The sequence below is a fragment of the Equus quagga genome, chromosome 1 (assembly GCF_021613505.1).
Source record: "Equus quagga isolate Etosha38 chromosome 1, UCLA_HA_Equagga_1.0, whole genome shotgun sequence".
In the NCBI taxonomy this organism is placed as follows: domain Eukaryota; kingdom Metazoa; phylum Chordata; class Mammalia; order Perissodactyla; family Equidae; genus Equus; species Equus quagga.
The window spans coordinates 168,353,975-168,372,442 of record NC_060267.1 but is presented as its reverse complement, the minus strand read 5'-3'; the positions used below and the strand labels follow the sequence as shown (position 1 = coordinate 168,372,442).

Here is an 18,468-nt window from a genome sequence, read left to right as displayed (position 1 = left end):
GGAGGGGACGCGCCCCGCGCCGCTGCCGCCGCCGCCGCCGCCGCCGCCGGCCCGCCGTCGCCCGCCACCATGGGGCTCCTGCCCAAGCCGGGCGCGCGCCAGGGCAGCGACGCCTCCTCGGACCGAGCCCGCCGCTGTCCCCGCTCTATCTTCAGCAACATTAAGGTGAGCGGAGAACCCGGGGCCGTCCGCGGGGCCCGCCGTCGGCGCTGCGGAGCCCAGGAGGCGCCGGGGCGCCGGGCTCCCTCCTCCGCCCTCTGGACCGCGCTCCGGACGCATCCCCGGGCCTGGCACGGCGGGCGAGGGGACCCCTGCACAGGCGAGCGCGTGCAGGGCGTGTGTGTGTGTGTGTGTGCGTGCGTGTGTGTGTCACACGCCCTCGTCAGACTAAGAAACAGGACAATGAAAGTACCTGCTTATTGGGCCAACTCCACTCGGATAGTCTTGGCGCTAGCCGAGGAAATCTTCCTGTGCTTTGATTGAATAAGAACATCTCCCCCGGCACTTTTTCCGTGTCTTGCGGGCAGTTACGTCGTTAAGGGGGTGGGCTTGGAGGTGCCCGGGTCTGGCGCCTTGTCGGGGCCAGGCTGTTGTCCCTCTGAGATGGAGATCAGAGCCCAACTCATCCTGGGGTGGGAGGTAGAAGGGAAGATCTCCTCCTCCGGGCTTTCATCTTGCCCAAGAGCAGCCGCGGGGACTCTAAGACCTCGCTGGGGCTGCCTGCGGTGTTCAGAATTCCCCCAAGGCTGGCAACCAACTCTGCAAGCTTGGACCAGTTTCCTGGTCTGGAAAGCGCCCCAGGAAAGCAGGGGCCCTCAATGTGTTCAGTAACATCTAGGCAGGTGCCTCTGGCCTGGCAAGCTTGGGAGAGTGGGTCAAGAGAAGATGGGGTGTAGGCCAGCTGTATGGTGAGCACACTTTCTTCCCCAGGGGGTCAGGAATGCTTTCCACTCCCTGTTGGGTCCAGGGGAACCTGGAATGGTTGAGTCCACGCTCAGGCTCTTTTGCCCATTCTGGCCGGGCAGAAGCAGCTGAGGAATGCACCTCCTGAGCGGGCAGAGCTGCGGTGGTGAGGGTTGCAGAGCCCACATCAGGGCTCCTTGGGGTCAGGGTGGGGATTACCATGCAGGGAGGCTGTTTTTCACAAGCATACCATCAGATGGGGCTAGGTAAGGCCTCCAACTGGTTCAGTTAAAGGGAGCCCAGATCACACAAAGGGAGGATGCGGGGCTCTGTGGGCTGGTTATGTGAGTGTCCAACAGAAAGGGATCCTGAGGTCACAGTGGATCCTACCTATATACTTACTCATATGGTTACCAGTGGAGCTGGGATCCCCACCCCTGCTTCTCCTCTCTCCCCACACCACAGTAAATAAAGGCTGAACTGATTTTGTGGTTGGATATAAACAAGACAAATTTTTACATAGTTTAATATAATCTTCTGATTTCCTCACCTATGGCCAGACCTGGATGAGAATGCTGTGTGCAGTCTTGGTCCCAACGTTTAAAAGAGTCTTGGAGAAGTTTCAGCAGAGAATTGTGGAAAATTTGGTGTTTATAACTTAAGAATTGGGAGGGAAAGGTGGGGGCAACGGTTGGGTGATCTGAAGAGAGAGGGGCTCAGGAGGGAGCCAGGGTGGGGCAACCGACCCCCCCCCCCCCCGATTTTCACCAAGAAGGGCAGGAAGGAGGCTTGTCCTGGAACAGATTCCTGACAGGGAAGGTGACCCTAAAGGAGACAGAGCCACTTAGAAGCGCTCTGAGTTCCTAAAATAAATAAGTTTATGGTAGCAGTTTCTTTGAAGATCTATAAAAATAGGATAATTTATCACATGCTGATGGTTTAGCCACACGTGCCTGAGGCCTGGGCCCAGGCCAATTTGCCTCCTAAAGGCTCATACTAGTTAAGAGTTTTCCTTAACTATAAAAACCAGATTCGCTTAATCATTGCCTCCATTCATGTGCAGTAATTCTAGGACCTGAGCTTGGAGAGGTTTCCACTGAGCTTCCGTTATCAGCCTGACAGCAGGTACAAGGCTGGATATCTCAAGGCAGACCTGGAGTCTGGAATTCGCTTAATTAAACTCCCTTAAGCCTTTTCTCCCAAGGGGTGGCACTGGCTGTCTGGGGGCTTGGCTATTTGCTGGGTGATTTCTTCCTCCCAATAAGCGACTGGAGGACTGCCCTGCACCCACCCCGTGGGGTGTGGACTACACATGTCTTGTGACTTGTGTGATATGGGGGGATCAGGGGACACCCAACCTGAGGAGTCATCATTTTTTCTAGGTTCCTCATTGCTGGGACAGACTAACCAATAGGTTTTAGGGCATTCCTGCAAAACCCTCCATACCATATGGTTTAGGGGAAGGAGAGAAAGCCAGAGGCCTGGGCTCCAAGCCCCAGGCCAGCTTCCTACTAACCAGGTGACACAGGGGAGCATTCCTCTTCTTTCCTGCACCTCAGAGTCTTTGGGTGAAAAAACTGGGCAATATGAACAGTTGCCCCTCGTGGGGCTCTGTCAGGATTTTGTGGATGAGGCCAGGAAAAGGGCTTTGTCACCCGTGCTGGGCTCTCTGGGACTGGCATCCAGGTGAGGTCAGCGCTTGCCGCCACACACAGGGCTGCACGTTCAAACATCATTTAGGATCTATTGTTCCACCAATAGTTAAGAGACACTACAATTAATAATGTCCAAAATAACAGTAATGGAAGCTAACAGTAGTGGAGCTGTCTGAATATACCAAGAATTATGGAAATATTTTACACGTATTTAATCCTCATTACAAATCTACCAAGTGGGTCCTATTAGCGTCCCCATTAATGATGAGGAAACAAGGCTTTGCGAGGCTGGTCCCTTGTGCGTGGACACATAGCCAGAAAGGAGTGGAGGGGAGAGGAACCAGGTATGTGAGACTCCAGAGTCAGAGACCCTAACCACTGTGCAGCCCAGCCCTCACCATCACAAGGTGCTGCTCAACTCTGGTTTAGCATGTGGGGATACTATGGGTGTGCTTGTTCCAGGTGGTCAGGGCCTTCTCCAGGCCCTGGTGACACACACGTCCCAGCCATGATGTGGGGGCTGCGGTGGCTGCAGCGTGGCTGCTCCCATGTGCTAACAGGCTCACACCCTCTCATTCCTCCTAACTCTCATCTAAAGAGCCTGGCAACTCCCACTCTGGGGCTGAGGTTTTCCACCTCCGCTCGCAGGTGTCAACACGATTGTTTCTAGTCTAGGGACAGTCTCTACTGTCTCTGGCTCACAGAATTCTTAAGAAGTGGAGGATCTGCGCACCCATCCTTGTCAGAGGGAGCAGTTTGTCATCCAGAACTCTGAGACTCTAGATTAAAACCAGGTTCATTCAACGATTACAGGAGCGGGGGACGGGGGGGAGGTAGGAGGGAGCCTTTGTGGCGAACTTTTCCTGCCAGCTTCAAACAGATCTGTTTCTCCTAAAATGTAACTTTGGGGGCCAAACTGAGGTTATCTTACAGAAGGAGGGGTCGATTGGTAACTACTGCCCAAATTTCAGGAGCTCCCACACCCGGGGCCCCAGTGTAGTGGAATCGTGTATACCCAGTCAGTTGGGGAACATTCCAGGGTGGGTGGAGGGCTGGGGAAGAACGGTGGGATGAAAGGCATAGACAAACCTCAAAGCTTGGCCTCAGTGACCCTGTGACCTCTGACCTAGGAGAGAGGCCCAAAAAGGAGGGAGATGTACTTTGTCCTGGTCTGTGTCCACAATGCCCTGAGGCCCTTGACCCCAGCTAGGGGGAGGCATCTTGGACTTAACTTCTCATTTTCCAGGGGAAAGGGCCAAATCCCAGCAACCTGCAGTTCCTGTATCAGAAAACACTCAGATCAACTCCCCCGTGCCAAAGAACTCCTTACCTGACCCACTCCTCCCCGCAGTGGTGTTTCTCTGACATCGTGGGCAGCATTTATTGTGTTCTCCAGGCGTCTGTCCTGAGAAACCTGCCTTGCCCTGCTTGTTGGGGGGTGGGGGGCAATGGGAATGGGTGGGGTGGGGTGGGGGTCACAGGTCATTCAGACCCTCTACTCATGGGATGATGCTAAAGCCCTTCGTGGCTTTCATTTTCTCTCCTGGCGATGAATTTGTGACCTGTGCTGCCATAGAACAAACGGAAGAGCAATTTATGTCTCACAATATAGATGGCTCATTTCATCCCTTTCTGATCGTTCTCTTTTGTCTATGGAGTGACTACTTTTTTTCCCCTTCTGGGAGACCCAGACGTGGCATCGGGATGTTGGAATGAGACCATGGCTTCCCCTCACCTTCTTTTGCTCTGCTTGTGGAGTAGGTCATGGTCCATGCAGAGGAATGTGGGCGGCTCCCCACCCCTCCTTGGTTCCGCTCATCACACCCCTGCTTGGTTTTATCCTGGCCCATGGTTTTAACCATCTCTAGCTGTTACTTCACCCGGTTTCTGTGTGTGGAGGCACTGGCCAACAGAGAACCCGAGTTACAAGCCAAAGCTGGAGAGCCGGTAATGGTGGAGCTGAGAAGCCAGGGGTGCTTGTGGGCAAATGGGCCCTCAGAGGACCTTGTGTGGGGCTGGGCTGGTTTGGCCCCGTTCTACATCATAAGTTCACTGACGTATACTTGGGCATTGACCTTTCAGTCTCTGTTGAGGAAAGACGTGAAGAAATAGCTGAGTGAATTTACGCTTGTGTCTACCCTGCAGGACCAGTCTAATGGGTTGCCCCTACAGCACCTGGGGGCTCCCTTACAAGGGAGGGACTCTGGGAGAAAGCCAACTGAGTTCTAAGTACCAGACAAAGCTTGATATATTTTGAGCTTTTAAAAAACTTTTTGTTTTGAAACAATTATAGATTCATGGGAAAAATAGTAGTGAGAGGTCCTGTGTACCCTTCATCCCATTTCTCCCAATGATTCCATCTTACATAACTACCATATGATACCGAAAGCAGGTAACTGGTATTGCTACAATGTGTGGGTACAGTTCCATGCCAGTGTTTCACAGGTATAGATTTGTGGAACCATCACCCCACCACTTCAATACACAGAACCATTCCATCCCCACAAAGATCTCCGTGTGCTCCTTGATAGTCACACCCACCCGCTTCCGACTACTATCCCTAACCCTTCCCAACCACTAATTCGTTCTCCATTGCTGTTAATTTTGTCATTTTGAGAATGTTATATAAATGGAATCATGCCATGTGTGAGCTTTTGGGGCAGCTCTTTTCATTCAGCATAATGGCCTTGAGATCCATCCAGATTGTTGTATGTATCAATAGTTTGTTCCTTTTTATTGCTGAGTAGTATTCCACAGTAGGGATGTACCGTGATTTGTCTAACCATTTACCTGTTGAAGGACATTTGGGTAGTTTCCATTTTGGGGCTGTTACAAATAAAGCTGCTATGGACAAGTCATGTACAGGTTTTTGTGTGGACATAAATTTTCACTTCTCTGAATTAAATGCCCAGGAGTACATTTGCTGGGTCATATGGTAGTTGCATGTCGATTTCTTTTTTTAAAGAAATTGTCAAACTATTTTCCAGAGTGTCCATACAATTTTACGTTTGCACCAGCAATGTATGAGAGATCCAGTTTCTCTACATCCTTGCCAACATTTGGTACTTTTTATTGGCACACTACTTTTTCTTTTAGCTCTTCTAATGGGTGTGCAGTGACATCTCGTCATGGTCTTAATTTGCATTTCCCTAATGGCTGGTGATCCTGCACGTCTTTGCATGTGTTTATTTGCCACGTGTATATCCTCTTCATTGAAAGATCTGCTCATATATTTTGTCCATTTTCTAATTGGATTTTTTTTACTATTGTTTTGAGAGCTCTCTCTCTATATAAGATACAAGTCCTTTGTTTGGCCATGTAGTTTGCAAATATTTTCTCCCAGTCTATAGCTTTTCATCCTCTTAACAGGGTCTTTCACTGAGAAATAGATTTTGATTCTGATGAAGTATAATTTATTAATTTTTTATTTTCTGGATCTTGCTTTTGGTGTCATGTCTAAGAACTCTTCACCAAACTCTAGTTCCTGATGGTTTTTGCCTGTGTTTTCTTCTAAAAGTTTTATAATTTTGCATTTGAATCTATGATCCATTTTGAGTTCATTTTTGTGTAGGTGTGAAGTTTAGGTTAACTTTCAGTTTTTTGCCTGTGGTTATCCAATTGCTCCTGCACCATTTGTTGCAAAGACTATCCTTTCTCTATTGAATTACCTTTGCAAATTTGTTGAAAATCAGTTGCCCATGCTTGTGTGTGTTATTCTGAGTTTTCTATTCTGTTTCATTGATGTATGTGTATATCTACCTGCCAATGCCACACTGTATTGATTATTGTAGCTATACAGCAAGTCTTGAAATCAGGTAAAAGCTTGATTTTTATTCTGCATTGTTATGTGTTTATCTCATGGATACCAAATTTTATAACCCATTCATTTCCCTTCTACTTTGCCTTTTAGGAAGATGTAAGGACAGATTTAAAGCTCACTTTTAGAAACTGGATGAGATCTTATGTATTTAGGGCTTGGCTGAAGGCTTTCTGTTTTCCCTTGAATTTGATTTTTTTCCCCCTGAGGAAGATTCACCCTCAGCTAACACCTGTGCCAGTCTTCCTCTGTTTTTTTTTTTTTTTTAAAGATTTTTTTTTTATTTTTTCCTTTTTCTCCCCAAAGCCCTCCGGTACATAGTTGTATATTCTTCGTTGTGGGTCCTTCTAGTTGTGGCATGTGGGACGCTGCCTCAGCGTGGTTTGATGAGCAGTGCCATGTCCGCGCCCAGGATTCGAACCAACGAAACACTGGGCCGCCTGTAGCGGAGCGCGCGAACTTAACCACTCAGCCACGGGGCCAGCCCCGGTCTTCCTCTGTTTTGTATGTGAGTTGCTGCCACAGCATGACCACTGATGAGTGGTGTAGGCCCGCCCCTGGAAACCGAACCTGGGCCGCTGAAGCAGAACACACTGAACTTAACCACTAGGCCACAGGGCTGGCCCCTTGAATTTTATTTTTAATCTATGTTCCTAAACTTTCTCTGTTCTCAATGACAGCCCTCCAAGAGAGCTGTCAGCATCTCCATTTCACACTTGAGGCACTCGAGGCCCATCTGAGACCACCACATCCAGTGAATGGCAAAGCAGGAGTTCCCGCCCGGGTCGCCTCACTGCCCAGTTGCCTTCTTCCCATGGCCACAGAATGCCTCTCAGGTCTGGCATCTCTGGTCTGTGAACATTTGGGCCTGAGCTCGGTAATCTCTGAGGGCCTTTCAAGTTCTCAGATTCTCATCTCCTGCTGATTGAGACGAGAGTAGGAGCAGGGCCAGTTGGGTCAGAGCTTTGCTGGGAGTACTATTATGAAACCTGGCCAAAGTGGAGGGTGCAGCCTGGCTGGGTGTCTCTGATCAATCCCCAGCTCTCTCGGTGTAGAGGGCCTTGATTCTCTGAGTGTGTCCTTCTGTTTGGGGTGGATTAAATTTGATCAGGGTGGGTAGTGAAACCAAGGCAAGGAGTCTCAGACGATACTGCAGGATTGGAGGGCGGGATGCTGTTACCCCGGGAGCAACCCTCTTCCCCCACCCGTCTTCCCGGCCTCTTTGCCCTGTTGATGGAAATGCTGAGGAGGCTCAGGGGGAGCCGCTGGGGGCTCCGGCACGGCTGAGGGCACCAGCCAGGGCAGGAAGCCCAAGACTTGGGACCTTTGGGACACAGGCTGGTCAGCATGGGCACTGAGCCCCACAGGGCTGCTCCTGTCTCCAGAAATGTGGGCAAACTAACCCTTTCTTAGGGATTCAGTGTGCACCTGAGTCCTGTAGGACCCGGGAGGCCTGATGACAAGTCTCATTTTGTTTACCCAAACAGCAATAACACCTATTTAGGTTCTGAGGAACACTCCATCCAGCACCCTTGGGAAATGCTGGCCTAGAGCACGGAAGGCCTCAGTGAAAATGCACATGTCATCGGGAGGCCACAGTACACTAGTGTTTGTCACCCGACCCCACCAAGATGCCTTGAATTCTAGAAGGGAGTGTAGGGTTTCCACACAGGGATAGGACAAGGGAACAAACGGGGGTGTCTGGAGATGTGGTTGAACTAACCCGAGTATTACATTTCTGTGATATTTTATGTTTTCTCTAAAAATCAAGTGAGCTTTATATTTTCCTCCACAGTATCTATGTGTTTCCAAATAATATGTTGTATTTTCCCCCAAATCTTGGAGTGACACTGATGCTCCAGGAAGCTGTGCTGCGTCCAGCTCCCATCGCCCAGATGTGACTCCCAGGTGGAGCGTAGCTGGGAGCACAACCCAGGCAGACCTCAGGTTGGAACGAGTTTATCTGGTTAGCTCACCCAGCCGGCTTGCTGGGCGCAGAGGGAACAGTGCCTGGATGATTTAAATCGGACAGGTCGGGGTGTGGAGGTGACAATTCCTGGGCTCAGCCCCGTGGGACGCCCCAGGAGCAGAGCCAGCTAGAGAAGGCAGGGAGGCCCCTGTGGCCCTGGGGGGGGGGGAAGGTCAGCGGCAGAGGGGAGGGGAGGGAGGACAGCAGGCTTCCAGAGTCACGCTTGTCCTGCCCAGCTGATTGGTAAAGAGGTTGCAGGATGGGACCACTTTCTCAGCTGTTTCACAAGTCGTTCCTGCCTTGTACCTCAGGCCCTTTGTGCCTGCCCTGCTTTTGCTTCACAGGGGTTTGAGGGAAGTGGCTGGGAGCTGAGCCTGGGCCTTGCTCCTGCATCAGCCTTGACTGCCTATCCGCCCCCCGGGAGAGGGTGGGGGACATCTCTTCACCAAGTATCTTTGTGCTTGGCTCCCTAAGAGGCCCCTATGTCTCCAAGACACAATTGCCAGAAGTTCCCTGCTTCCCAGTGTGACACACTGTCTCCATTTGCCCAGGGCTGAGGAGCTCCCACGACACAGGACCGTTCTGGGCAGATTGGGATGAGTTGGTCACCCTGCTACCTCCCTTGCTGTAACATTTTACAGAATAGACTTCCACCCTCTCTGACTGTGGGACAGGGGAGGCGCCGATGGAGCGTCAGGGATGGTGCCCAGGCCTGGAAATAAACCTCAAGGATCCGTGCAGGAAGAGACTGGAGGCTTCCAGAGAGAAGACGAGCGAGAACCAGGATGCCCAAGGCTGTGTTCTCGCAGAACAGCGAGGCCCATCTCTCCCTCTTGTGTGTACGCGGAAGTCATCCCGCCCAATCCTGCTTTCATTGTTCGTCATGATTTTTATGGCATTTCCAACTTCTCATTGTAAAAAATTTATACAAATGATGATAAAACTGAGCTTTAGAAAGATAGTACTGCCTGGTTTATAGAATTATTGAGTTTCAGAATGGAAAGTGACGAGAAAGCTCATCTGCTCAAAGAGGCAGGAATCCTCTTGATGATGTCCTTGCCTCTGCTCGCATAGCCCCAGTGATGGGGAACTTACGCCATCACAAGGCAGGCCCAGCAACTGGGAGTACCACAGGCTTTTAGCAAGTTTCTCCCATGTTGAGCTGACATCTGCCCCTGGCCTTCCACAGGTATCCCCCAGAGAAAAGCTGCAGAACCCTTCTCTTCCTGGTCGCTCTCCTCACCGTTTCTAGGAGAAAGCGGTCTCCCCACTCCCATAAGGCCCTCTAACTGGGGAACTTCTCGGCAGGGTTGCAACGGAAAACCAGGTGATCTGGGCTGCCCTCCTGTAAAAGCCAAACCAGGCTCTGACAGTGGGCGCTGCTGAGGGGCATGTGTGGTGCCTGACTCCTGTTGTCCCAGATCACAAAGGTTTCCTTGCCTGGTCATCACTCACCAGGGGGCTTCAGGTGCTGTGGAGGCTGGTAAGCCCAGGGCTCCCCAGAACCAGCAGAGAACTCCCCATCCCATCATGCCCTGCAAGTTTCTTATGCCCTTGTGGGCTCCAAGGCTGGTACCCACCCATCTCTCACGCTCTTCCTTCTCACCCCCATGTTCCTTTGTTTTCAATGCCCAGCTCCCACTTCTCCTTGACTTTGGGAGCCTTCATGGATGTCCAGCACAAGCCTGGAGGAGCCCTGGACAGGTCATTGAGTCCACCCTCCAGCCTCCAGCTGGACGACATCTCTCCAGAGAAGGGGCTCACTGAGGACCACCTTCCTTGGCTTTGTTGCCAGAGGGCCCAACAGAGACCCTTACAGAGGACATCTGACCTAATGCTAGTGGGAACCTACCTGTGGATCCCAGCCTGTACCCCAGGGCTGCGCCCCTCACATCCCACCCACCCCAGATGGGCAGGGCCAAATTAATGCAGGAGCAGCCCCGTCTATCGGGCCGTCTTCACCCCTGGACCTTGTCGCTGACTTGGAAAGTGAGCCTACAGGGCCTGGTAGTTGTCCACTTCATGAGTAAAGTGCACTTGCTGTCAGGAGGCTGTCCTCCTGGGCTCACCACAGCTTGAGACTCCTTCTTCCTACTCGGTGTCCCAGGAAAGCACGGGCCCACTGAATCAATGTCTAAATTTAACATGCAAACATGTAAATTAGCAAGGCGTGAGGATGGGCATCAGTGAAGCCTGTTTTGTTTGCCTTAAAGTCACAGATATTCAGGATTCTCACCCTCGGCCCCAACACATTTTTAGCAGCGGTTAAGATTTTCTGAGCTATCATTACAAAGATGGGTACATTTTACTAGGACATGTATGTATGGTAAAATATATGGGTGCATGTGGATATTTAGTTGTGAATGCACATGCGTTGGGGGGCACCCATGAGATGACAAATTGAGTGAAATATCAAGTGGACGGATAGGTGCTTTGAGAAATGCTATCTGACTAAACCCTACCTCCCATGCTACGAGGTGCGTATTGTCCACATTTTCTAATGGAGGAAGCTGGGAGGCAGCTTGTGGGAACTGCCACATTACACAATGACATTCCTGGGATGTGCAGGCTCCATCTTAAGGCTCTTTCCTCTACAGCTGCTCCCTGCATCCCACCGCAGACCCCAGCCAGCTAAGCCAGAGCTTTGCTGTTCAGTCCTTCAAATCAACAAACACAAGCAGGCCTGTGTATTCATATTTGCTGTTTTATCTTCCCAAGCCACATTTGACATTGGCGGCCCCCAAAGTCTTTGTTCCTCAGTTTTCCTCTCTCGCTGCACATTCCCTCCCCCATGGTCATAAGGCTAGACCGATACTCCTGCTGTACGGCACACGAGCATCTAGACCAGGGGCCTGGTATGTGGTGGGGGTGGCAATCAAGTGGCTTAGAAACATCTCCTGAAAGAATAAATGGAAACCTGTCAGCTGAGCAACGTTCTGTGGTGGAAGTCATCTGCTCAGAAACTAATAATGAGGAAATCACTTGTATATGTAGCAACTGGAGAGTCAATAAATAAATCATGAGACACCCATCTATGGAATATCTACAAATCATTTTTTGAAGTTTTATTGAGGATGGTTCAAACTCGGGAGAAGGGTTCATTCCATAATATTAAGCAGAGGTGGCAAGACGGACAACTATATGTAGAGATGATCCAACTTTTTTTAAGTCGCAAGAGGACTTGGAGAGGGTGAACCTAAAGAGAGAGAGTTCTCTGGGTGGGAGGCCTATAAATGGTTTTATCTTTCTTCTTTGTGACTTTCTAGTTTTCCATTTTTCTACAAAACACATGTCCTGTATTTATAATTAGAAAGAACTCTCAATGAAAAAGCCCTGATGTCTGTGGGGACACCCCCACCCTCCTTTGCTGGGTACAGCGAGATATCTCGTTGTGGTATATGAAATGCCATGTAAGGTGGGAGGTGGCTGGTCTCCAGGTCCCTGAGGATGGACCAGAGATGCAGCCAGAATGGCAGCCAGGGGATGGGGTTGTCTGGAAGGACCATTCCTGCAGTGCCCCTCGCTGTTCCCACTGCATTTTTACATCTGTCACTGCATTTGAGTCTTATGGCTCCCCAGTGATGGAAGTGGTCAGAAAACAATATGGTAATTCTTAAAGAGAATAAATCTATGGGACATTTTCTCTTCTGGGAAGACTGAGAGGCATTTCTCTCCAGGAAGCCCTCTTGGTTCTTCTGGTGCCCACTCTCAGGGGCTGGCTCAGAGCTTGGGAATCCAGCCCTAAGGATTGGCCAAACATCTTAGGGAAGTGAGTGTATCTGATGGGCTCTGTGCCATGTAGGAAGAGTGGGCCTGAGGGGGAGGCAGTGAGGACAGAGGCTGAGACAGGATCTGCTATGAGCTGCCTGGGCCCTGGTCCTGAGCCTGCAGGGTTACACCTGGGAGGATGTGGAGACATCCCTGGGTGGGCTTTCACCCAGTCACTTGTTGAGCCTTGATTGACCACCACTGTTTATAAGGCAGCTCTCTGCTAGTGTTGTAAACAGCAGAAGTTTCAGAACTCTGAGACGAGGAATGGTGTCAGGATGGCTGCCTGAGACACAGTCATTCGTTTATCCATTTATGCAACATGTAATTATTGATCACTTACCATCAACCATTGAAGAACCAATGATGAACTAAACAGAGTGGGCTCTGCCCTCACAAGGGGTATAAACAGTGTGCAGATACAGAAATAAATGCAAAATTACAAAATGTGTCAAATAAGAGGTAAAAGAATTGGTTTTATGAGGCAGAATTGAATTCTGCCTAATACCTATGGGGCCATGGACTCTGAATTCTAACAAGTCACCTTCATGCTTCTGATATGTAACCTCTGTGTGGGGAACACAACTGTGAATCACACAAGGTCCCTATCTTCCAAAGGCTCTGGTTAGTTGGGATAAGATGGAACTGTAGTGAGGGACCAGCACCCAGGCCAAGTGGTTAAGTTCGCACGCTCCACTTCGGTGGCCCACGGTTTCACTAGTTCGGATCCTGGGCGCGGACATGGCACCATTCGTCAGGCCACACTGAAACAGTGTCCCAAATAGCACAACCAGAAGGACCCACAATTAGAATATACAACTATATACTGGGGGTCTTTGAGGAGAAGAAGAAGAAGAAAAAAAAAAGATTGGCAACAGTTGTTAGCTCAGGTGCCAATCTTAAAAAAAATAAAAGGAACTATAGTGAATTATGGTTTCTATCAACATGATAGGTTCACCTAATATGGGATCCTCCTATTACAAATACCTACAGATGCTACATAAAATAGAACCCCACCAAATATTTAAATACATGCTGAACTTACAAGAAACAAAGTGAAATCTTTAGGTGTAAGAAGTGAGAAATGAGTTGAACACCCAAACAGTGAGTGTACCAGCTGACCCTGCGGCAAGGGCTGAGGGTGAAAATGTGTATGGTGCGATTGGACTGGTGAAGAAATCCTAAAGAAACGCCTAACGGAGATTGAGTATCAGTAATCACATGGGTACCAAAGATGACATGGGGAGTTGGCACTCAGATTCGTGCATAAAGTTGGGCCGGTTGGCGAGAGGGGAACCCACCACCCTAGGGACAGCAAAGAGACTTCTCTCTAACAGGACCTCTGGCTGAAATAAGTCCTCTGAGAAATCAAAACCCCAAGTCTGTGCCACATGGAATTGGAAACAGAATTTATACGATCCACATAGTATGGGAATCTCAAAGCAAATAAATTAGTCTAAAAAATTGTTTCTGGGCTGGTGATTAGTCTTTGGTATCTGGTAGACACAACAGTCTCTTCACTCAAGTGTGGAGTATCTGGAGGGATATTTCACAATCCAGACCAACCAGGATCCCCAAGAGAAGACTGTCCATGGGAGAGTTATATAACAATAAAATAATAATAATAATAAAGTTACACAAGGAAACAATCCACTATAAGCAACAGGCAGCAGATATATCAATGAGGAAGATTAGCACCCTAAGATTTTGAGATAATGGAACATTCTGAAGAGGCTATAAAAAATGCATTAAAATCTTTAAAGAGGTGCAAGAAGAAATAGAAAACATCAGGAAAGAACAAATGCTATGAAAAAGGAACAGGTAGATTTGAGAAACTATGGGAATTCTAGAAGTGAAAAATATAGATACAGAAAGTAAAAATCCAGTGAATAGTTAAATAGCAGATGAGGTGCCATGAATGGTTCGGTAACACAGTGGACAATTTCCCAATCTAAAATCCTTAGTTTAACCACATCTGAGTGAGAATTAGTAAGTGGCAGATAAGGTTGAAGAAGTCGCCCTGAATGCAGCACAGAGAAATAAAGTGGGAACTGAAAGACAGGTCAAGAGAGATGGAGACAGGAGGGTAGTATCCACTGTGAGTCTGCAATGAGCACCAAAGAAAAGAATAGCATGAATAGATGATAGACAATATTGAAAAAATGACAGAATTTCCAGAATTAATAAAACATATGATACCTTGATATAAAGAAAGCACAGTAAGTTCTGACAGGAACTTATGGAAAAAAGATATCTATACATAGCATACTGTAACTGCAGAACAGTAAAGACAGAACAATTTTAAGAGCTACTGGAGTGAAATTACACATGAATCAATAATTAGACCAACAATGGGCTTCTCAAAATAAATAATAGATACTAGAAGATAATAGAATAATTTTCAAAATGCTAAGAGAAAATTACCACCAAATTCAAATTTTATAATTAAATGATAATTCAAGGGGACAAAATAGAGATTTTCAAACCAAAGCAGAGAATTTACTAATCCTAAGTCCTCACTAAAATAAACTACTAAAGGATGAAATTCATAAAAGCAAGAAATCAAACACAGCAGAAAAGAGTTGGATGCAAAAAGTAGTAGTAATTATTGATTGTAGATAGATAAAAATAATAATGACTCATGGAAGGCAGAAAAGTTGGAAGTAGGATAATACCCAGCAATAACTGGGAGAGAAAATTGGAGTTAAAATCTTAAGCCCTTGCCTTGTGTGGGAGGAGAGTGGAAGAACTCACTTTAGTCTTTGTTAGGTCAATTACATATGTTAAAACGTGTGGAGAATCATTAAGAGAAAGACATTGAATGCGTACTTTTCAAAGCAGAATAGAGTAAAACATAGAAACTGAATGAAACCAAGAGAAGACTGGAAAACAGAGAATAAAAGGCAAAAGAATAATGATGAAAACAAACAAACAGCAAAAGCCATGGTAAATAGGAGGACAATAAAATGACTAGATATAAATCTAGTTTTATCAGAAATTACATCACATGAAAATGGACTACTCTCACCATTTCAAAGCAAGAGAATCTCGGACTGGATTAAACAAAGAGAAAATTTAGTTGTATGCTCTTTAAAATAAAAGGTTGAAAATCAAAGGACAAAAAAAGATGTATCAGGAGAATGCCAGCTAAAGAAAGAAGACGTCTACTTTAATAACAGAGAAGAGTGTTTAAGGCAAAAAGAATGAGATTGTGACATGTTCGCAATGTCTAAAACTGACTAGAGACTAATATCTGGAATGATCTCCAGATAGTCAACAAGAAAAAGACAAGAAACACAATAGAAAAGTATGTAAAGGATTTGGGCAGGTGGACTGGAGTGCTGACTGGGCTCTGTCTTCTCTACTTTTCTCTGAAGGTCACTGTCATTATCTTCCTTTGTAAACCTCTGTCTTCTTCATGGTTGAGTCATGGTCAGCAACCAGCATACCTGCGGCCCTTCATTCAGTTCCACCTTGAAAACATCCTGGGACAGGACTCTGATTGGTTCAGCTGGGTCCTGTGTCCCTCCCTGAGGCAGGGTAGGGTCCTCTGACTGGGGGCTTCTCCTGGAACCGTGTGGGCAAACAGAGGCCCCTCTCTAAAACAAGGGGGAGCACCGTTCTCATGGGGAGAGCTGAGCAGACAAGACAACTGAGACTTCCTAGGAAGAGAACAGATTTGAGGCATCGCAGAAAAGGAGGAAGTGTGGTCCTGCTGAGGGAAAAGAGGCGGCCTGAATGAGGGCATTATTGGTAGTGGCGAGAAGGGAAGGGCCAGAATGAATCAGGGTTGGTATTAGTTTCCTGTTGCTGCCGTAACATGTCACCATAAACTTAGTGGCTTAAAAGAACACAAATTTAGGGGCTGGCCCCATGGCCTAGTAGTTAAGTTCGGTGCACTCTGCTTAAGCGGCCCAGGTTCGCAGGTTCGGATCCTGGGTGCGGACCTATTCCACTGGTCGGCCATGCTGTGGTGGCAACCCACATATAACCACTAGGTCATGAGGCCAGCCCCTGGGGAGGCCATTATTTTGTCTGCCTCAGAGTTCAATCAAACCAGAGCCAATAGAAAATACACACACGTATGTGTATGTATATGTATTAAGAGATTTATTTCAAGGAATTGGTTTCTACAATTGTGGCGGCGGGATAAGCAAATCCAAAATTCACAGGGCAGGCACTCAGGAATGGGTGAGCACAGATATTAGGCTGAAGCTTCTGTCCAGGGGAGGGATCTTTCTCCCTCCTGCTTTTAACACCTTCTGATTGATTGAATCTGGCCCACGCAGATTATCTAGGATAATCATCCTTACTTACGGTCAGCTCACTGTATATTTTAATTACATCCGCAAACTCCCTTTGCAGCAACACCTAGATTAGTCTTCGGTTGAATAACCGGGAACCACAGCCTAGCCAAATTCACACGTCAAAACACTGTCACAGGGTCAGAGGGCAAGTGTCATTCAGGACATGTACAGGACAGAACGTTACAGCAGCAGGCACTGGGTGATAGGCAGCCCCAAAAGGAGGGGTGCAGGGGCCAGAGGGGCTTCAATGAAGTCACTGATGGGAGGAAGGCATGCTTAGGGGTGAGTTTCTGAAAGGAGGCCTGGAATGGGACATTCCATCCACTCCTTCTCACAGTTTGAAAATCCCATTATCAGGGTCTGCTTCCCTCCTCTGCACAGATCAGATGCCCAGCCTATTGCCAGTGTCAAGATGCCCCTTCCTGGTCTTGCTTACCGGTACTTGTTCTGTGACTTGCTGCTGAGGTCGCAGGCGCCTGGGCTGCAGACATGAATGGACAGTGGTGCTGGAAAGGTGGGTGAGCTCATGTCTGGGGCTCCCAGGGCTGTAGCTGGTAGGTGTCAAGTATTTGGTTAGCTAATCTTTCCTTGTCTAAAGATGCTTATTGATGATTTCATCCCAGAGGCTTGAAACCTGCAGGAAGAAATCCCAGCCAAGATAAACCAGGTATGGTGATGAAACCGCATTTCCTTGCATGGCCTTCGGGAGCTCTAGGTGAGGCTGCGTGGAGTGCTCAAAGGAGCTGGCAGGTGGACAGAGTGCCCAGCCAGGGCTAGCTGTGGGGTGCTCCTGGCCCACACTGACAGTGCGGCTAGACCCTCACCAGGTGAGGAGACCCCATGCCCAGATGGGCAGATGGCCAACGGGAGTGCAGAGAAATCAAGGGATTGCCTCAGTTTATCACATTCCTTTGTAATGGATTTGCACACAGAGGTTGGGCCTTGTCTCCAAGAAAGAGATGTCTGGAAGGAGACATTTAGGTTAGAGCTCAGGAGGACCCACTTGAGTCTGAGGCCATGTTTCCCGAAGTGTGGTCCCTGTACCAACAGCATTAGCATCACACGAGAGCTTGTTAGAAATGCCAATTCTTGGGCCCCTCCCCAGATCTACTGAATCCAAAATTGGAGGTGGGGCCCGGCAAGCTGTTTCAACAACGCCTCTAGGTAATTCTGATGCATCCTGAAGTTCCAGAACCTCTGCTCTGAGGCGAGGCACATGTGGGGCACAATTCACATGCAGAGTCGCTGAGGTGGCTGTGATATCCTTGTCCCCAAGGCAGTTGTTAAAGTGACTGATGGGAAGTAATCATAGTCAACTGAAATGGTTCCCAGGGAACATGCGTCTCCAATGTGGAGCCATAATTGAAGGGAGGAACTTTGGGGAGCATCCTAGGTTGGCCAGTGAAGGCCTTCCAGAGCTAGCTGTGGTGTGTGGCCTGGGGCAAAGCCAAGGGCTGTGAACCTCAGGCCCTGAGACCTGCCTCTGGGCCAGGAGGAAGGAGGGGAGGGAGGTGGGGCAGATGTGGGGGGCAGATCCTCCTCAGTGCAGAGGAACATGGTAGGCTGCTTGTTGGAATTTGGAAGATCTCCAGGAGTGCTCTGGGCTCCCAGGCTCTCTGTGCTAGGCTGAGTCCCATTTCAATCCTTCTTTTTTCCCAGTTAGTTTGGAGATGGCATATGTTCCCAGAGGCTGAGGTTGGGTGTTCTAACTAATGATATCTATACCTTAAAGCTAAAGACTGTGGGTAAACAGGAAATTTGAGAAATTGGCTTGTTTTCCCACTTGCTCCCTCTCTTGCCCTCATTTTCCGCATTTAGACTAGACATTTCATGGCTCAGAGAAGATCTTGATGCCCTGAATGACCCCTCCCAGCAACGGTGGCGATCACTGGGACCCAGTCCCCTCATCGCTCTCTGGGGCCCTGGGCAGTAAGGGTGGGAGAGTGCCAGAGGGTGTGGGTACCAGGGAAGTGTGTTCTGGCTGATTTTATCTAAAAGTGGCTTTTTGATGGGAAAGAGACTGGCACGCCTTGCTTGAACTTCTGCCTT

The 18,468-nt window shown here is 48.5% G+C and overlaps 1 protein-coding gene across 1 annotated transcript in view; it reads left to right on the top strand.

The window, feature by feature from the left end:
* SLCO2A1 (solute carrier organic anion transporter family member 2A1) overlaps positions 1–18,468 on the top strand; it is an 83,966-nt gene that overhangs the window by 1,150 nt on the left and 64,348 nt on the right. Inside the window, exon 2 of the mRNA XM_046662409.1 lies at positions 5–165. Within this exon, the coding sequence (XP_046518365.1) occupies positions 70–165 (96 nt within the window). The 5' untranslated portion in view covers positions 5–69. The remainder of the gene's footprint in view (positions 1–4; positions 166–18,468) is intronic.